The sequence below is a fragment of the Diachasmimorpha longicaudata genome, chromosome 12, assembly GCF_034640455.1.
Source record: "Diachasmimorpha longicaudata isolate KC_UGA_2023 chromosome 12, iyDiaLong2, whole genome shotgun sequence".
Classification (NCBI taxonomy): Eukaryota; Metazoa; Arthropoda; class Insecta; order Hymenoptera; family Braconidae; genus Diachasmimorpha; species Diachasmimorpha longicaudata.
The window spans coordinates 3,122,535-3,143,541 of NC_087236.1; the positions used below are offsets into that span (position 1 = coordinate 3,122,535).

The 21,007-nt window shown below is 37.1% G+C and overlaps 1 protein-coding gene across 1 annotated transcript in view; it reads right to left on the reverse strand.

Moving 5' to 3' along the window:
* Positions 1–232: 232 nt before the first annotated feature.
* Positions 233–21,007, reverse strand: part of LOC135168173 (fatty acid synthase-like) — a 36,243-nt gene continuing 15,468 nt past the window's right edge. The window contains exons 6-13 of the mRNA XM_064132114.1: positions 19,117–19,829; positions 15,978–17,472; positions 12,486–12,881; positions 8,875–9,542; positions 6,543–7,844; positions 1,663–2,961; positions 748–1,254; positions 233–676 (exon numbers count right to left, since the gene is read on the reverse strand). Of these exons, the coding sequence (XP_063988184.1) occupies positions 485–676; positions 748–1,254; positions 1,663–2,961; positions 6,543–7,844; positions 8,875–9,542; positions 12,486–12,881; positions 15,978–17,472; positions 19,117–19,829 (6,572 nt within the window). The 3' untranslated portion in view covers positions 233–484. The remainder of the gene's footprint in view (positions 677–747; positions 1,255–1,662; positions 2,962–6,542; positions 7,845–8,874; positions 9,543–12,485; positions 12,882–15,977; positions 17,473–19,116; positions 19,830–21,007) is intronic.

The following is a 21,007-nucleotide window of genomic DNA, read 5'->3' on the forward strand; positions in this document are numbered from 1 at the left end:
AATAATTCTCAGTGTATACTGGCGAACGAGTAGGAAAAGAAAATCTTAATAAGAAGATGATTATTCACAGTTGGTTAGTCCAGAACTGACGACACGTGCTTCTCACAGTCAGTCATCTGGTCGTCAAGAAGACCGGGTTATTAACTGCATGAAAAATGCAGAACATCGTGCAGTCAATATTAATTCAAAAACAGACTACATCCTGAAGAATTGAAAAATGTACTCATTGTAGTATTGGTCACATTTATTTCTTTATTTTCGCATTTTCATTGGCAATCAAAACAAGAAATAAATCGTTGACACTTATACTAGTTTCCAATTTATTAATTTATGAACGGAAGGCATGAATGAATGATCTATTCGAAAATGTGCAAACAACTTGCAACGTACTTGAAAACGAGAAACAATGTTCACTGGCGCTAAAACCAGGGAAATAAGGAAGTTCATGAAGTATGAATTAGTAAATAAAACTTTTTTTTTCTTCTTAACTAGCTGATTTGGCACGATTTTCATCGTAGATAGGCGCAAGGATTTTCCCATCTTCCATGATACTAGCTTTGAACGCTGCGGCATCTTCGAGTGGCTCTCCATTTATCGCACATACTACTTTTGGATTATCGAGTATTGTAACATGGTTTCCATCAAGCACATGACACTCCACCTTATCCCTTGTTATCTAAAAAACATAAATAAAAACAAATATAGCAGAAATCGATACTGAAATTTGAAGAAAATCAATAAGTATACCTTGCTGAGATCATAATCTGGAGGTAAATTCTTCAAAGTCTCAATCATCGGTTTCAAAAGAGTTATTGGAGTTCTGAGTGGTGGAAGACTAGAATGATCATAGTTCGCAAGGGCGAGTAGACGATTATAAATACAAGTGCAAATGTTTTTTCGTTGTTCAATGGAAATTCCCAAAGCATCAGCTTGTACACGTTCCATGAACAGATCCAACTTCTGCTCCCAAGTTTTGCACTTGTTGAGTTCTACCAGCAGAGTTCCGCTGTCATCAGGCGCAGCAATATCTGCTATACCAACGAGAATATTCGTTTGGAGCTCATCATTATTCTCCGATGCTAATTGTTGATCTTTGATGGCTTTCATGAATAGTGGAGAGCCATCAATGAGAATTAATTTTCCAGTGTAAGCTTCAGCTTCTAATCTTCTTGCTAATTCGATTGCAACGAGTGATCCGTATGAATATCCAACGAGGAGGAAGTTTCTCCTTCCTTGATTCCTTTCCAAAACGTACTGAAACATATTTCATGATGATAAATTGTTGAGAAAAATACGAAATAACCACAACTTTCAAATTATCCTGTATTTCGTGATAGAGTTTTTGCATCCAAACAAATGCATAAAGTTTGTCAGGTTTTTCCTGAAAGAAAATTCGAATTCGTTTGTAAGTAGGGAATCTATATAACTTCGAATATTGCTCTGAAGAGAGTTTTTCCATCGCAATTTCCGCCGAAAGAATTGCACTACGAGATAAAATCCATCTGTTAGTTTCAATAAGAAGATTTTCAGTACGAGTCAAGAAACAAAATAATACCCCAAAACATCTAAATACTAATATGAATTTCCCAAGTTTCTTCCGATTTTTCATTCGTTGTCGTACTCTAAGCATATACGAAGCACCAAAAGCACGAGAATACTTACTGGTAACAATTGATCAGCCATTTCCGGAATAGACTGGTATTCTGTATTCATATTATTCAGCTGCAAACTACTAGCTGGCGCTCTGATGTTGCTGGCAAGATTCGAAAATATAGCACCACACCCTTCAATACCTGGAATCATGAACACCTCCTGCCTTCCACTCTCCTCTTTTGTACATAACTGCACGCATAATTCCTCCATCGGTGCTTCCCCACCCAACAGTCTAACAAGCAATTTAATACCCATAGGTACCTCGCCTCCCATCCCCTTCATAGTTTTCTTCTTCAGTTCCAGATTCTTTGAATTCATTTCAATCAACTTGGCAAAATTTAGTCCGCGAATATCTTGCGCAGTTAGGAATACCTCAAATTCACGCTCCAAAGTTTGTCTGATTTCCACAGCCATCATGGAGTCCATACCAAGCTCAGCTAATGATGTATGTACACCAACTGACTTCAAGTCTTTAAGACCCATGATATTAAGTACAGTGCCGACGATATTGAGGGAGCCAGAGCCACCAGCTCTTTTTTCAGCCACAACCATACTTGCAACAATTGGAGAAGTTTGATTGAGGAAGCCATCGAGTTCATGAAGACAGGATGTTATTCTCTGCTGAAGGGTGCCACCAATCACAATCTCTTTATCGTTATCCTGCATATCTGCGACAAGACCTACGTCTCCAACAGTGCCCCACTGGATAGCAAGTGCTGGAAAACCCTCAGCCGCTCGTCTCTCGCAAATTCTCTCCATAACTGAATTGGACATTCCATAGTTTGTTTGTCCTATATTACCACGCCCACAAGAAACTGACGAAAAAACAACGAAATGTCGAAGTTTTGGACATAATCGTCTAGAAAGTTTGTCAAGACATCTTGTTGTCCAAGCTTTAGCTTTGAAGGACTCCTCAAACGTCTCTGGTGTTTGATTTTCCCAAAGGCCATCCTTGAGGACAACTGCGAGGTTGAAAATTCCATCTACCGGAGCTTGTTTCGATGCTATAGAGAGAATCTTCTCGCAGTCTTTTGGATTTGATGCGTCTTCTCCGGCGATTATAGTGATTTTTACACCATAACTTTGCCACAGCTTTATTCTCATTCGTTGATAGCCATCTTTGACTCCTGTCCGAGATGTGAGAATCAAATTTCTGGCGCCACGAAGAACCAACCAATCAGCCAACTCCAAACCGAAACCTCCAAGTCCTCCGAGGATTACATAGGAACGATCTTTGATGCACTGGTAGACGGGGAGGGCTGGCATAGGATGGTTCAAATTATTTTCATCTTGAATTTTGAGAATTACCTGTAATTACCAAAAACAATCGGGTTACAGTTGCCGAAAAATCAGTTGAAAACGGTGAATTTGATCGAGATACGCGGCAGCATATCGGCCAAGTAACTATTTTGAAAATCGCACATTGTCTCACTTCCTCCCTCACCAGGTCGAGGGCTCTCGCCTATGCATACACGAAGTAACTACCGCACCACTCGAGGGGCTATTCATTCAAAAATTAGACGACACAGTGATTGCTGATTTCATCTGATTTCGAGATGATTTCTTGAAATCGTCGATTTCATGTGATTGCCAGGGATTTTTTTCCGGTGATTTCACGATTTCACGATTTCAAATGATTCCATATGATTTCAAGTCTTTAATGCGAATGGGGCAGCAAGGGCGGTGAGGGCTGGTAGAGGAGATAAGTTGGATTCAATTAGATCTCCGGATAAAATACTAGCACTAGCAGCAGTTATATCCAAGTCATGTAATGACAAATACAAGGAGAAATATGGCAATCTTTTTCAATAAATCATTTATTCGACATAGTAAAATAAAGTATATCTCTGACATACTGAACTGAATTAAACTAAATGAAATAAAATCTTCACGTCTCAGTAAAGGACAAACAATTTAGAATTAAAAATATTTGACAACGTCTTTATATATTTTCTCATCAACTCGGAGACCATCTTTGAAAATGACTGGAGAGGAAATTGTTTGACGGTATTGACTAATATTTATATAGCCATGAGTAGTCATTGGCTGCATTTAAAAAATCTTTGTTTCTTTAAAATATACCAGGTACACAGTACACCTATTTCTTTAACATTACCCTGTACACGAGCATATGATCCTGAGAACTCTCGAGATTTTATTGTTCTCCCATCCAAATAAACAAAATCAACACCAATCCTAATAAACAAGTTTTATAATTCACTGATTTCATGTGATTTCATTTGCAGTCACCTGAAATCGATGAAATCCCAGAATTTCTCTGATTGCAATTAACTTCGACTGATTTCATGAGATTTCATGTGATTTCAAACATGATTTCAGCCCGAAGTGACACAGTGATTTTACGAATGAATAGCCCCTCGTCACCACTACTCCCTGATGGAAAGCCTCAAACAGAAATGAAAATGGAACTCAATAAACCAAAAGTGATACCACTTTTATCATATAGATCCCCTATACTCTTTTATCTAAATATTTTACATCTACCATGAATATTTAACAAAATATAGCCATTTGTAATTCGGCCGTTCCGATTTTTAGGGGATGTTCATTGCATTCTGCCCATTGAATCTGTGAGATTTGCTTTTCGACGCTGGCAGTGCCCGGAAGGGGGTTTGGTAGTTTATTATCTAGGGGTATCTAAGAATTATCTGGGCACCCGATATTTCACAAAGACAAAGTTGATGTTGTTTCCTATTTCAGTTATTTTAAAAGTTTTCACCATTAACCAAGTCTAAGGAATTTCGTATTCACTCAACAAACGCTATCTTCACAAAATAGTTACTTGGTTTTTTTAACAAAATTATTTTTGTTTTTTTGAGTAGAAAATTTTATCTATTAAAATTCTCTAAAAACTTTATTATGATTCTCTTACAGCAGCAGAAAATTCTGCTTGAAATTTTTCTTTAGTTTTCTGGAGATTCTGTGAAATATTTGCTTGGAAAGTACAAAGTATTGGGATTTACCAATACATCGTTTTTTATCAATGGATATAAGAAGACAATAATGAATGATCGAATCGAGGAATTCAATCTCTCTTGTCTGTCATCCAGACAATGGTCACACGATATCTTGTAGAGACCGTGGTAAGCAGTGCCCAACGTCTGAATATTGAACACTCTCAGCATGCGCTTGAATATCATATTAACCGGTTTCATATCTTTGCAACACGAAAAGACAATTAATTGTTTGACTGCGTAAATCTTGTATCAATATGATACAAGACAATATAAGTGTAGAAAACTGTGAGACTGCTCAGCTCAGCGAATTTCGACTTGAAAAGCTTGGACAGTTTCTATAGACTTCAAGAGAGTCAGAGTTCGAACGAGAGAAGACAAAGGCGAATCCCTGAGTCTAATACCCAATTCGTGATCGATTTTCATAACGCGTTATACCAACCCACTTGCCTAAAGAGTGTGTCTTTAAAGACCTATCCTAATTATACATTTTTGTAATCATCTGCGAGTATTCATTTCACTACCTCTTTCCCACCCGTCACGAGACACCCCTCCCATGTAAGTAAACATTAATGAGGTCACCGAACTACCTAGCCGGTCGGGTTATGATAGCCCAAGAAGAAGAAAAGATTAAACATCTTTGTGATTAGTCCGGAACGATTCGCATTAACGTAAGATCATCCAGGATTAGAGCAATCAATGATCTAATCCATAACTGCATGGAAAGAGTCAATAGATTGTTATTTCTTCATGTAAATATTCCCAAAGAATTTGTTCCATAAGCATGGAGCGACATAAATGTCCTATTTTTTTTTCACTCGGATCCTGCAATACAAACTGAAAATACTATAGTCGAAAAACGTAAAAATTTGGGGTCAATAATAAAGTTGAAATGAGCTCAAGCGAAAAATAAAGAAATTCATGGGATGCGATCATTTTTTAATAATGGACTCGCGTAGGAAATAATTTCACGAAAAAACCCAGTATTTTAATGAAAAAATGTAGTTAAATTTCTAGTAGGATTTTCTAACAAACTACCAACCAAAACATCATTATGCTACTAACTTACATATAGTTCCGGCTGCTTATAAAAACAAAATACGTCAACATATTGCATGAGAACAATCAAAAGAATTTAATTTCTTGCTCATAGAATGATTTGCCCAGAATTACAATCGTATGTTATTTTTTTTTCTCAAAATCACTCGATTGCAGCATGTTTTATCAAAATATCGTCACGATCATGTCGAGTATTAGACCCAGTTATCAAGGGGAATTCCGAGTCACTCCGAGGGGACCGAGTTATCAAAGGAAGAACATGTTGGATCTAAACTTTTACATACAAAAAATTTTCATTGAATACTCGAGCAATCAGGCCAAAGAATTCTATTGGGTTTCTATTGGAATTTTTCTTAATTTTTAGCCAATTGCATTGAATAGAAAATACTTTATAGCACAAATCGATAGAATTGGATTTTTCCGCATAAATTACCTGACAAAATGTCCTTAGTTCTACATTTTTGTTGACAGCAAGAATATCGAGCAAAAAAGGAATCTTCAATTACTGACAAGTTAATAAATATCTCAGTTGATTCAATTGCATAAAGAAATAGCATATTTCGATGCCAGTGCGATGGGGTGGTAACGAGTGGAAAGTTGACTGTCAATCACACGAATTAAAATACCCCGTCGCCCTTGTATCCGAACTATACTTTTTGTTAGTGATCTTACGTTCAGCGAGTGGCAAACTGTACTATTTCTTGACATGGGCTGAACGTAGCAGCAGTGACAAAAATTGTTTTTTTTTTTGACTGAACTAAATTGAATTCATTTTGTACTAAACCTCCGAATAATTATGAAAATTACGCCACTAGGTAATAATTCAATTATTTCTCTCCGCCAGTCAGCCCTTACCTTTCCGATATGTTTTCCAGCGGCCATGTATCTGAAAGCAGGTTCGATCTGGTCCCTTTCGAAAATGGTCATATTCAGAGGTTTAATAGCTCCGGTATTCAGGCCAGCCTGCATCATTCTATTGACTTCCATCTTTTTCTCCGGTGGTGCATTGAAAAGTCTATCAAGTAACACCCCATGGAAGCTAATTTCTTTGAGGAAAACAGCCATTCCCAGTGGACTATCATTAACCATATCGAATTTTCCAATCTCCAAGAACCGACCCCCATCAGCCAGGCACCTGAGTGATGCCTGAAGCTTATCATCAGCCAGTGAATTCAAGACAATATCCACTCCTTGTCCATCTGTATGCTCCATCACCATTTGCTCGAAGCTAGTGTCCCTGGAATTGCCAATATGATCATCCGGAATCTGTGGGAAAGTCTTCCTAATGAATGCCCTTTTTTCTGCAGTTCCGACAGTGGTAAATATCTCACAGCCCACCCAAAGAGCATGAGTGATAGCCGCTTGTCCAACTCCACCAGACCCAGCGTGAATCAACACTTTCATGTCCTTGTTGATCCCTCCGGTTGTGTAAAAAGCGTAATAGCAAGTGGCATAGACACAAGGAATCGTTGCAGCCTCTGACAATGTCCAGCATTGAGGAACCTCCCAGGTAAGTGTTGGATCATTAACTAAATAATTTGTTATTGCTCGATGAGTGTTCAACAGACCCATCACCCTGCGACCGTCTTGAGTTATTCCAGCAAATTCAAACCCAAGAACACACTCCGATGATGCTCGAGTCTTATCAGCAATGTCAGTCGATAGTTTGCCTGTAGCCATCATGATATCTCTGAAGTTCAATGATGAGTAGACAACACTTACGAGCTCTGGATTTTTATAGCCAGCAATTATGGGACCCTCCATCCAGGCGAAGGAGCCGAGGTCACCCTTGACCAGCTGATTCGCCCAAGCATGGTGGACTAGTCGAGGTTGTTGTGCAGGCAGATGATGATGTCTGTAGGATCCCCAAGTATTTTTTGATCGCAAAACGTTGATCACTAGGTCCAGTTTGATGTGATCGGCGTAGAGGGGATTTTGGATGGAGAATTCGGGGGATTTGGGGTCTTGGAGAAGAACTCCACGGATAATTTCACCACCAGGCTCCTTTCGAAGGCAATTGACGAGCCCCAGGAGGCCGTTTTCAAAGGTTCCGTCGCTTATGAGGAACACTCTGCTGGAACCAGAGGTCTCGTGCTCCACTTCAGCTTTGAGAGCTGCTTTCAGGCTATTCACCCAGCTAAATTCGTTGTTGTTTACCTGGGAAATTAATGAATTTTGATGATTTTATCATGATTAAGGTTGAAAAACATAATGAAAGTAGTTTATAATAAACTTTCTGTTTCTAAATTGACTACACATCATGTTTTTTGCATTTATTTTTGCAATTTCTCTTCTCCCAGCACAAAAGCACAAGGAGATTTCTCCCAACGTTCTAAAATATCCTCAGCGAATTTACAATTTGCACTTTCCCGCAGGATTAAGCCAAGAATTTTCAAGGGAAGGGAACATCTTAACTTATTGAACATATTATGGACATTTGTCCTTCCCTGAATGGGAAAATCCTACTCCCTTCCGCAGTAGATTCCGATAGTTTTTAAGGCCCACCCCAATTTAACTCAGAGACAGGAAGAACTTGGCATTCGCAAATCATTCCTCTGAATTTCGAGAGAATATTTTTGTTAAGGAGTTGCACGACACTGCGTATCAGTCCTTTTAATTTTACTAAAATTGCACACTGGCATCAGTTTACTACTTAAATACAAACTATTCATGATTAAAAAAGTACCATTGTTAGAGTGAAAAAAATTATAAACTAGCAATCGAATAAAGACGACAAATAATAATAAGTTGTAATTAATTTAAGTGAATTGAATTATTGGTTCAAACGTTTTGATTAACTGAAATATTCTAAACAGGAAGATTGTTAAAATGAAAAGGTTTAAAATAAGCTTGAGCATTCATGAATAAAAAAAATCGACAGAAAAACCTGGTACATTCAACAGAAAATGGCATTAGAATTCTATCAAACTTTGCTTGACGTTTTGCGTCCATTCTGTCAAATATTTGTAATAAAAATTCAATAGACTTTGATTTTTCTGGATGAATCTATTCTTTGAATTTATTTTATAAACATACTTGGGTATAAATTTCTTAATTATAATGTAACAAAAACCTCACGATTGATTTTTCCCATCGAGTAATATGTTAATAGACTTTCCTAGCAAATTGGATGAGATTTTCTATTCAATTTTTCGATACGTACTCTGATGCAATTGATTACACGTACCTGGATTATGATCGTATTCTTTGGTATTCTTTCAATCTTCCTGAGAAGGAAGAATTTTGTGTTGTTGACGAGTTTCTCCAGAATAATATTAAGTTGGTGACTCGCCAAGGAGAAATTGATATCGTCTGGAGCTGAAGATTCTAGAGTAATGACGAAGGCACCGTCTTTCAGACATGCTAGAAGATCGGTAAGGGCTGATCGTTTTTCAGGTGCTAGAAGATTTCTACCGGCCAGGATCATAGCATTGGTTTCAGCATTTAATTTCTTAACTTCGGTAATGCTGATGTTCTCGGGGAGTTCATCTTCTCCATAGGGATTTTCAGGGGTGACGATGCTCACATCTGCCTGAATCATTGGGAGATCTGCTAGGATGTCTGCGAGAATAGGAGACAGGAGATCGCCGACGGAATATTTTTCACCCGCTTGGAGGAACTCTAGAGTCTTTAGTTTGATTCCTTGGTGATTCTCAATGGAGAGATGAGTGGCCAGGTGAACTGCGTCCTTCATGGATATCTCCGCCCAATCTCGGTGGGCTACAAATTTGTAGGTTTCTAGGACTGGTTCACCTGCTGGTTTTCGTCGAGCAATGCTACTTGCTTTCAAGCCTCGGATTTGGACTCCACCGGAATGAATTACGTTGTGCTCAGTGCTAGTGTACACTTTGAACTCTGTACGGAGGATGATAATCACAGATTTATTAAAGGTTTGGAGTTTATAATTTTCATCTTGTCTGATAACATGTCGTCTACTGCGTGGTGAAAAGATCGTAATAATCATTTTTGAATTTTTTTGGGCCACAAAGTGGAAAAAGGTCGTACGCACCTCAACTAGAGAATATGAAAGCTAGATGATTTGAACTCTTTGAAATTAGGTGAATCCGACTTTGGAGAATATTTTTGTGGCGCACGCGATCTTGTCTCAGAAATGTGTCTCCATTGCTGGAAAAGGGGAAAACGATCGGTTTCACTGATTTCCCTTTTTATTACAAAAATTTCTGTGACGTACACGATTTGGGATAAAAAACGAATTTCACAAATACTCCGCTGCCTATTAGGACCCTCTCCTCCCCATTGAAGCCCGCCGTCAAAGAGTTATGGCCGACATCTTCTCATTACTCAATAACTCAAAATTTTTTATCATCGTAAGTCTGTTTTTTTCAATTTTTTGTAAAATTTAGTGAATTTTTGGAAAATTTTATTGGGAAACTAGGGAAATGCTTTCATAATTATGAAACTTCGTGAGTGCGAGTAATAATGAACCTTTAGAATCGTAAATTATTTTGTGTGAATATGATCAATCGATTCTCAGAAATTTGTTAAAACATGAAAAATGATAATACATCAGCAACAATCTGTTAAAGAACCGCTTCTCATATACTAAAGATATTTTTAATGTTTAGGTCTCCTTTTGTCGAGACACAGACATGTGGTATAGCTTTTGTCATCTCAATTCTTGCACTTAAAAAAATGTTTACGATTAAAATTATCATTTCTGTTTATCCCAATATTTAAGAGACATTTGTGGAAAAATTTTGAGAAATAAAATGTTCTCAATAATTGTGTGGAATGTGTGAAATTGATGACGAATGAATGAGTGAGTTCTTTGTTGTTTTAACTCTAGTGGACGTTAAGATTTGTTTAGACGTTAAGATTTTAAGGTAATTTGTGTTTTGTTTTAATATAAGGAATGCAAGGAAAAGGAGACGTGTGTGTCGAGTATGACAGGTTTGTTATAGTTATGTTATAGTTATGTTTCGAGTTCTAAGGATTTTTTCTAGGATAATGGTGAGTGTTGTCCGGCCATGTGGGGTTACTCATGGAACAGACCCTGCATTGTTGAAGGACTCAGGGAAGAAAACGCGTAATAAAAGAAAGGGACAGAAGACAGTGCTTTTTCGGGTGTGAGCTGCGGAATGAGATTTAGTTTAAGTTGTGATTTGACCGCGGACGCGTGAGGATACTCTTCTCATCCTCCTAAGATAATTTTTACTGTGTTTGACTTTATAATATTCTGTAACCTTCGTAAAATAAACTAGTCATTTATCCTTTCTTTTGATATTGATCCTACAATTGGGTCCCAATGATTCTCGAGAATCCAAATCGTCCAGATTTAATAATCCCTAGATGAGGTTTATATATTATTTACGTTCATATATTTATATCTAGCTCTTTGTAACCAACGACAATGACCGGGTGGGTTAAAGTGGGTTATCTCTGGAATCGTAATTTTTTCCTCAATTTAATTATCATTTCTGTTTAAAAAAAGTTGAAAAATAAGAACTTAACACGGTATGTTATGGGAGAAACAACATTTCCATTCCAGGCAAAGTTGAATTAAAAGTTGAATTTTTGCCCATTAGACAGAAGAAAATCAAAATATTTTTTGACACACCGTAAAATATGATCCACCGTTAGAGACAGGTTCTATTATTTGTTTACAAGAAAAAAATGTTTGAAAAAGTATCACTACTTCCTCAAATGTAATTTAGACGATATTAAATATGGATTAATTTTTTCCAATTTTACTAATGCAATTATTTGGCAAATTCGGTAAAATACCCATGAGGGTAGAGTTATATTCCAGGTGAAATGTTTATTTAAACAAAAACTAGTTCTTATGCCCTCAATAATGACTTTACCCACGGCCTTCATTTTAATTCCCATTCATAATTCATAATTCATAATTTTTCATAATTCAAAAAATTCATAATTTTTTTCCCCAGAATAATCATCTCACCCTACGAGATAATCGAATTGAAATTTTTAATCTGATGGTAAATTACGTGGTGACTTATCCGGTCACTGTGCGGAAGATCCTGAATTGGAATCCCGGCAGCATAATTCTTAGCCTTTTTTTAATTTCTCGATCCATTTTCCAGCGGAAGTCTCGCAAAACAGACGCCTATAGCTGGACAAGGTTTTTCCCAGGAGGTTTTCCCTTCGGTCCTTGGCGTAATTCGAATATTGGTGAGGGGGGGGGGGGGTCGACGAGAGAATAAAATGTAAAAACCCGAAAGAGTATACTCTGAGAAAAAAGCTAGATTTTGCCAAATACTCATTTACTTCAGAGAAGTATTTATTTTTTGCAATATTGTATTTCTTCAGTGAAGCCATTACACTAGCAATAGTCACTAGGTTTGAATTATGTTAATTAGATTAGTCGAGAACATGATTACGTTAGTAATAACCTTGTGTAAGCGACTTCAATAATTATGAGCATTAAAACAATCCTCTCAATTCGTCCGTTCAGACAATCAGAAATTTCGAAAAATGAAAATTCATTAACAGATTTCATTGAAAATTCTGTGCAACATAGTCACACTCGAGAGCAATAAGGTCGTCATTCTTGAAAGTTAATTAAGCTCCTTTAGGAATGACTGAATTCAAGAAATATAATTCTAAGAAATAAATACTTCTTTGTCAAGTAAATGAATATTTGACAAAAATAATTGTTTGTCTCAGAATACGTATCAATAAAGATAACAATATAGTTGTTGTGTTCTTATTTATGCGCAAAATGTTTGCGATTCTTCAACAGAATGACAAGCAAATAGTTTGCAAAGACTGTTCACAAAAAAAGTGAACTTGATAATTGGATAAATAGTGCATTACCTTTCTCATCATCCGGCATATCACGAATCTGCTGCAGATGTGTCTTAGTATCAATGGTAAGCTTTTGAATGGCAGTAGGTACGAGAAGATTACGCGTGTCCAATCCTAGAATCTTCATTTGCAGCATGTTATCCATGAATGCCACCCAATTATTCGCCCAGGCGAGTGTTCCTTTCAATCCATCAACACTGGCACTCTTGATGCCCTTGAACAATCCAGAGTACTGATAACCCCGGAGTTTGAGCTCTTTGTAAATGTCTTTCTTCTGCATGTCTTCCTCCACATCATCACTTAAACGAGGAAAAATTATTTGTTCTTGCTGAGGGTTTGGGGCGTGGTGAACGAACCCCGTGACAACTGCTGCTCCTCCTTCAACTACTTCAAATCTTCCAGTTCCTTGAAAAAACATGAATTCATTATGAATCGCTGATAATTGCCAGTTTAAAAAGTTGGTTGATGGCGTTATGAGCTGTGCGTCGCCCCATTTTCGGTTTTGAAATTTAAACTGCAGCAAGGGCTCAGCGAAATTTCGAAAAAAATTGATATCGTATTTTGAAGCAAGGAACGATGTAAAATGATCTGAAAGGTAAAAACAAACAGGCGACCAATGCTATTCGATGAAAGTGACTTCACTGATACTCGACTTGTTATCATTTTTTTCCTTGGTTTCTATCACTCTATTGGTCGTATGCTTCCAAATGAATCTGCACCAATTCGATTTCAACAATCAACAGATAGATATTCGCAATGTGAGTTGATTGTCGTGCTGACGTTTTCCTGTGGGTTTAGAAAGATATATTGAACCTATTAGTAACATGAACTTCAACGAAACAATAAATTTTGTAACAAACCACCCGACGGATTGCGCCCACCGTATGTGTGATGCTTTTATATCATAAAAGTAATGGCCATACTGAATAGCAACTTGCTCTATCAATTTTTTATTAATTTATTAAGCATAGACTACTGAGAATAGTAAAAAAAAAACCGGAAAAATGGTAATATCTTGCGATTTTTGCACGAACGGGTGCATATATTTTTATAACATTATATAGTGCCCACTGAGGCGAGTATTTGGAAAAGAAATTGGAATCTGTTGAGTGGTTCATGAGACCATCATTCGGCCGATGGTAGCTATCCAAAATAGCAGCTATAAGTGTAAAAAATTTCAGCTAGCTATTATTGAGAGTGTATGGTATGTGTGGACAAAAGTTAACCGTCTGTCTATAGCTCTGTTTAGTCCATGTCAGTATTTTATAGTTTTTTTCGCAGAAAAGTAACGAAATGTTTAGAATCGTTTTAATAAACAGAAACAAAGAAGGAAAGGAAAGAAATGAGAGAACAAGAGCCTCTTGTTGAATGGGTCCAGAGTCTGAAAACTTTGGTCACTAAGGGGTAGTTCCTCTAGAGACATCATAGAAGAAAGATATACCTTCTGCGTGCGATAATAAAGAGTTAAAATTTATAGCTAAATCGTTTGATATTATTTAATAAATCCCTATCCATAATCCAATAACTATTTCTATTTGTTGTTAATTTATGATGATTATTTTTCCCACCCAAATTTCAGCCAATAGAATTGCACCATTTGTTGATATTTTGTATAGCCTACCTCGAATATCAGCGATTATTTTTCCCATCCAAATATTGGCCAATAGGATTGCACCATTCGACGTTATTTTATATAGTCAACACGGTATTTCAGCGGAAATTCTTGGAAATTTCACTGGAAATTTTGCATGTTGATATATATAAAAAAAACAAATGTTGAAGTAACCCTCAATTGTATCTGACAGATTAAATGGCAATTCGTTGAAAATTATGTCTCATGGTGCAATTCTATCGGCCAACATTTGGATGGAAAAAATAATCCCCCGAATACCACTCGAACTTCGAAATTATCTGATATTTCCCTCAAGGTTCCCTACAAACAAATAAGCTCGTCAAGTTTTCCAGAAAAATCACTCGCGCTTCGCGCTCGTGATTTTTAAACTGGAAAACTTGACACGTTCATTTGTTTGCAACGAATCTATCGGGAAATATCCGATAATTTCGGAGCTCTTGTGGTATTATATGCGATAATTTTTTGAATATTTTGGTAAACAAACGACACTTAACCAAATAAACCTCTTTTCATGTCATGGCACAATTCTCTTGGCCGAAATTTGGATAGGAAAAATAATCCCCTGAATACCACTCGAGCTTCAAAATTATAGAATATTTCCCTCTAGGTTCCCTGCATACAAATGAAGTCGTCAAGTTTTTCAGGAAAAATCACTCGTGCTTCGCACTCGTGATTTTTTAGCCTGAAAAACTTGACTCCTTCATTTGTTTGCAACGAATCTATCGGGAAATATTCGATAATTTTGAACCACTTGTGGTATTATATGTGATTATTTTTTTCATCCCAATTTCAATCAACCAAATGGTGGCATTTCCCGTCACCTAGTACAAATAAAACGGTTTTACTTGGATTATTTTTGGGATATTTCCCTGTTTGTTGCTAAGCCATCAAAATATCCGATAAACAATTTGTACGAGTTTCAAACCCCACAACTGTCATCAGAAAAAATCAAGTTGAAAGACTTTACCTCGGCATGGGCACAGTTGAAAGAGAATCCTTGGACATTATTGATCAAAAAATTTTAAAAATGTTCCTAATAATACGGTGAAGAGAAAAGCCACAATTTGGAAACAATTCTCTGCATTTTGTGCAGACAGAAAATATACACTGGAAGCCACAACTACCAGTGAAAAACCATACCATGACGTGAAATGCGACACATTTAATTGCTGGAAATTGGAAGGAAAATAATAATCCAGCAAGCTACCCCTCGACCTTGAAAATTAATCAGATATTTTTGAAGCTTTACTATTTTTGAAGTATTCCTACTGATAAAAACTAAAAACGGTGATATTTCGAAATTTTACCCAAAGAAATGTAGATATTTCGAGTGATACAGATAGGATGTACTGAGACGAGTACTTCGAAAAAAATTGAAATGCTTGCAGTAGTTTTTTTTTTCAGATATTGAGGAAAAATGAAATTTACAAAAGTTGATATATTCCAGGAACTACTGGGCCGATCGAGCTGAAACGACGCATCAAAGTAAAAGTTAATGATACCTATCATAAGTTAAAAATTGTTAGCTACAGATGTTATCGTATTTTTGTACAATTCTCTCAAATTTAATCTTCAAAATTGCCAATTTTCCAGCACATACACGCCTACATCATATAAAAAACATCATTTTTTCGCGTTTCATAACATTCTCTATAATTCGCAATGGAAATTATACAATCGAAAAATCGGTCAAATACAAGGGTTTCATTCGAAAGCAAAAATCGTATATTTAATTTGTGCGACAGCGGATTATCCAGTTATAGAGAACATCCCGAAAATACTTCATATCGAACCTGAATCAAGTCGGTGTATTTTTCGTGAAGTTTGAACGTTAAATTGAGTATTATCAGTATTAAAAGATCTTTTACCTTTCTGAATCATCAACGTGAGTTCCAATGATTCCTTAGAGACTGTAGTAGCCCTCAGAAACTTGACATCTTCGAAGACAACAGGCACCTCAGTATACATCTCTCCCCTCATCATCCCAACAGTCTCCCAGATGAGTGCTAAATACCCAGTGGCAGGCAGGAGATTCCTTCCATCAATAACATGCCCCGCCATGTACTCATAATCTTCATCAGCAAGCGTCAGCTCGACAATTCTTTCTCCAGAGGTAATTTTCTCCTGCATTCTGTACGAAGTGACATACCAATCATCAGAATGTTCCCACTTAACAAGTGGGGATATCATGGGTGTCCCCCTGGACACCGGAAACTTGACCTCAGGATACAAATTACTGATAACTGGCTGCAATCCAATATCATAAATTTTGCCAATCGCCTGAAGGAAAACCTCAACATTGTCCTTATGTCCACGTTGGGTGAGAGCAATATTAGTCACACCAGCATCAAGTGATCTCTTCAGGATGGCTTGAAGAAGCCCATGGGGTGCGATTTCAATAGTTACAGCGTCCTTTGGAATCAGTGCAGATGTCTCTTCAAATAGAACCGAAGATAGAAGATTGTTCGTGTGATATTCAGCTGAAGAGAGTCGTGCCTGAGGTGAGCCCCACTGGGATCGTGGTACAGATGTACTGAACCACTTGGAACTCCTGGGTTTGGGATCTGGAATGACTTTTTGGAGGTATGCAAGCAATTTTGGACCAGCTGCGGCGATGTATCTACTATGATAAGCAATATTGCTGCATGGTACTTCACGTGCGAATATTTTATTTGCAGTTAGGTGAGCGACAAATGCTTTCATGGATTCTGCTGGCCCGCTGATGGTGCTACTCTCGGGGCCATTGTGGCAGGCTACCTCGATGTCAGATGGACAGAGATCCTTGATTTCTTCATAACCGAGACCAACGGCTGCCATTGAACCTTTTATGGTGTCTGTTTCGATCGATGCTAGACCTCGGGAATATGCTGAGAGAACCATTTGCTCGGCTGTGAAGCAACCGTCGGCATAAGCACAACCCAATTCTCCAACTGAGTGTCCAATTATTGCATCAGGGACTATTCCCAATGTTGTCAGCAAATCGACCAGACCAATCTGCACTGCAGCTATTCCAACGAAGGAATGCAGGATGTTGTCGAAGGTCGATTTATCGGGATTTGTTAGAATATCGTATATGTCGACTCCATGGGGTTTCAAAACTGCGTCACATTTCTTTATTGCATTTGCGAAAACTGGGAGACGAAGAAGGGATGAACCCATAGTTGCCCACTGGGAACCCATTCCTGAGAAAACAAACCAGATTGGTCGCTTGGCTCCTGGATAATGTTCGATGTCTCGGATCTTCTTCTCGGAATTGGTTGTCCCCAGGACGGTGTAGCCTCGGTAAAGATGACCTGAGATATCCTCGGTATGAATCTCGTGGAGCAGGCGAATGAATTCCACGTCTACAGGACGACTTTCCACCTTTATTCATTTGGATGAATTAGAACACGAAAAAAGTTCATGGATAAATGTCGTGAATCCACTGGACAATACGAGGGACTTCTAAGGAACTTCATATCAGTTTATGAACGTTTCTATTCAAATGAAAAATATTCTATGAAGGTTTTATTTTCAAGTTTTTAATTTTTATGTGTTCCAACATACGTAAATAGCTGGATGGGATCTTTGCCGATTAACGAATTAATGGGCTGATAAGTGAGACTCTTTACTTGTGTGTGCAACACAAATATCATAGACCATTCGTTAATGATTAAAGAAACCTTTGTGTGGGATGAAAAATTTATTTTTCGGGTATTCATTGATCTATTCTTTTCACTAAATTTATTATACTGCTAAATAGGAGAATAGGGGGATGTTTTGGGACCATCAACTATCGATTCAATCAGACAATCATTAAATAATGTCCGTTAGTGCATTTTTTTCTGTATCATCAAATCATTTATCGTTCGAAGCAGTAGTTTCTTTGCGTTGACTGACAGTAAACCAGTAATAAGGTGTCGGTTTTAGTTCACCTTCGCCCAGAAAAGGTCACTGGAATTTAATTTTTCTACATGACTTCAAAGTCTTTCTTCTTTTTTTCCTCATTGGAACAATTACAAAAATAAAGTTGGAAAATTTGATTCGAGGAAATCTGGTAGAAAATATTTCAATAGAATAAGTGATCTCGAATTCTAAACTTTTGCAACTAAGTATTTATATAAAAGTTGGTAATGGAATCAACTTATGAGATAAAAAGCTGCGAAAAATTTCCATGAAAAAACTGTAGAATTTTCTGTAGAATCACTGCCGATTTTTTATTATCTTATCGCAGGAAAATTAAATTTAAAAATTTAAAAACTTTGAACCGAGGAAATTTTAACAAAAATATGTGAATGGAGTAAGCTGTATGGAAACATCAAACTCAATTTACTTTTGCTACGGAATGTCTTCTATTGAAATTTTCCAGAGAAAATATTTTGTAAAGGCTAGTAGACTTCGATTTTCTCGGCAATTTATGCGATTGAAAAATTTACAAGGCAGTGCCCAACGACTGATCGCAAGTTCAAGAAAAATCGAATGCAACCATTCAGTAACTTTTCTAAATGCTCTTATTACACAAATTATTAAAAAAAACCTCAAAGACGAAAAAAGTGAAACCTTGGATTAAGTCATTGATCTGTCAGAGGCTAAAGGGAAATCATAATTTGATAATAACTTCAATAACAAATGTGAATCCTCGTACGACATTACTAAAGTATCGACAGAACTCACAGTGTGCGTCAATAGAATTCGAGCAAATCAATTCAATTTGTACGTTTCTCTGTATAAATACAGTGAACTTGTGTGCATTAACAAATTTGGAATCGTCTTCAGAGAATAACGAAAAGTGGTACGTCATAAGTTAAACCTATTGAAAACCTATTGAAACTCTGTCATAAGCTTTTGATTTCAAAAATTGTAGATTAAAAATATTATAACTGATATAAGCAATATAATATATTTAATGTAAATAGTCATGCAGTGTACGGGTTTTTCCTATGAAAAAAATTGCTAATTCCTGATATTATGAAAATTTGACATCACCCTCTGATATTTCTAGACTTTTTAATCGTGAAAATTACTTACATCTGTCAAGATACTATTAACAGCCTCTTCAGTCCTCCCAGACGCAACCACAAGTCTAGGAAGATCATCTTGTGGTGCTCCACCATTGATCTTCTCCTTCGGATTAGACTTGAGAAGAATATGAGCATTAGCACCACCAAACCCAAACGAGCTAACTCCCACGTATCCACCTTTCCACGGTGTTGGATCAGACACGACCACTATCCTTCCTTCGGCCAGAGACTTTACACCCTCCCGGGGACGTTTGTAGTGTAGATTCGGTGGAATCATACCAGTTTCATTGGCAATAACTACTTTAGCTATTTGACCCATTCCACTGGCAGGCTCAGCATGTCCGAGGTTCGACTTCACAGAGCCAATCATCAGGGGCTCTTTTCTCCCCTGACAAAAGACAGATTCAATAGCATTCAATTCTTCGGGATCTCCGACTTTTGTCCCAGTCCCATGGGCTTCGATGTACGATAATGATGATGGTAGGACTCTGCATTCTTCGTAGAACTCTTTCAGAAGAGCACTCTGCATAACACTTGATGGGAATGTTATTCCCTGCTCTTTGAATCCGTCGCAGTTGGTTTTTCCGTGGATAACCGTTGCATAAATACGTCTTGCATCCTTGGACTTTTGGAGGAATGCTACACTAACGGTTTCACTTCTAGTGTAACCGTTGGCATCAGCATCGAAAGACTTGCAACGACCATCCGGAGCCAGAACACCTAGAATATTTCAATAGGTTCAGACTGTTTCTGACTATTTCATTTCCCATAATCGAAATTTTTCTGAACTGAAAACAGTTTTCTGAGTTCTTCATCTTTTTAGAAAATTTCCTAATTATTCTGACAAATAGAAAATTCTATAATTCTGCGGAACATTTAGAACATCAGAAATTTACTGGTCTGTCGTAGTGTTTCAGGGTTTGATTGGAAAAGTTTTAAGAGTTTCAAATAGTTTTGTAGATGATTTGCGAATTTTCCAGTTTTTGTTTCGGTCGAGATATTTCTTTAATCGTTTGAAGTCTTTCCTGACAGTCCGAGTGAATGTGGTGACTCAAATATTTTCAAGCACCAGTGGTCACATTAGGAAATATTTGCGCTACCAGAGAATTTATAAGAAAAATTAGCAGACTATATAAGTATAAAGAAAATAGCCCTAGCAAAGAAAACAATAGCATTTAAATGCGTCAAGTTTTCACTTTAATTTTTTTCACATATAATACCACAAGTGGTTCAAAATTATCGAATATTTCCCGATAGATTCGTTGCAAACAAATGAAGGAGTCAAGTTTTTCAGGCTAAAAAATCACGAGTGCGAAGCACGAGTGATTTTTCCTGAAAAACTTGACGACTTCATTTGTATGCAGGGAACCTAGAGGGAAATATTCTATAATTTTGAAGCTCGAGTGGTATTCAGGGGATTATTTTTCCTATCCAAATTTCGGCCAAGAGAATTGTGCCATGACATGAAAAGAGGTTTATTTGGTTAGGTGTCGTTTGTTTACCAAAATTATCAAAAAATTATCGCATGTAATACCACAAGAGCTCCGAAATTATCGGATATTTCCCGATAGGTTCGTTGCAAACAAATGAACGTGTCAAGTTTTCCAGTTTAAAAATCACGAGCGCGAAGCGCGAGTGATTTTTCTGGAAAACTTGACGAGCTTATTTGTTTGCAGGGAACCTTGAGGGAAATATCAGATAATTTCGAAGTTCGAGTGGTATTCGGGGGATTATTTTTTGCATCCAAATCTTGGCCGATAGAATTGCACCATGAGACATAATTTTCAACGAATTGCCATTTAATCTGTCAGATACAATTGAGGGTTACTTCAACATTTGTTTTTTTTTATATATATCAACATGCAAAATTTCCAGTGAAATTTCCAAGAATATCCGCT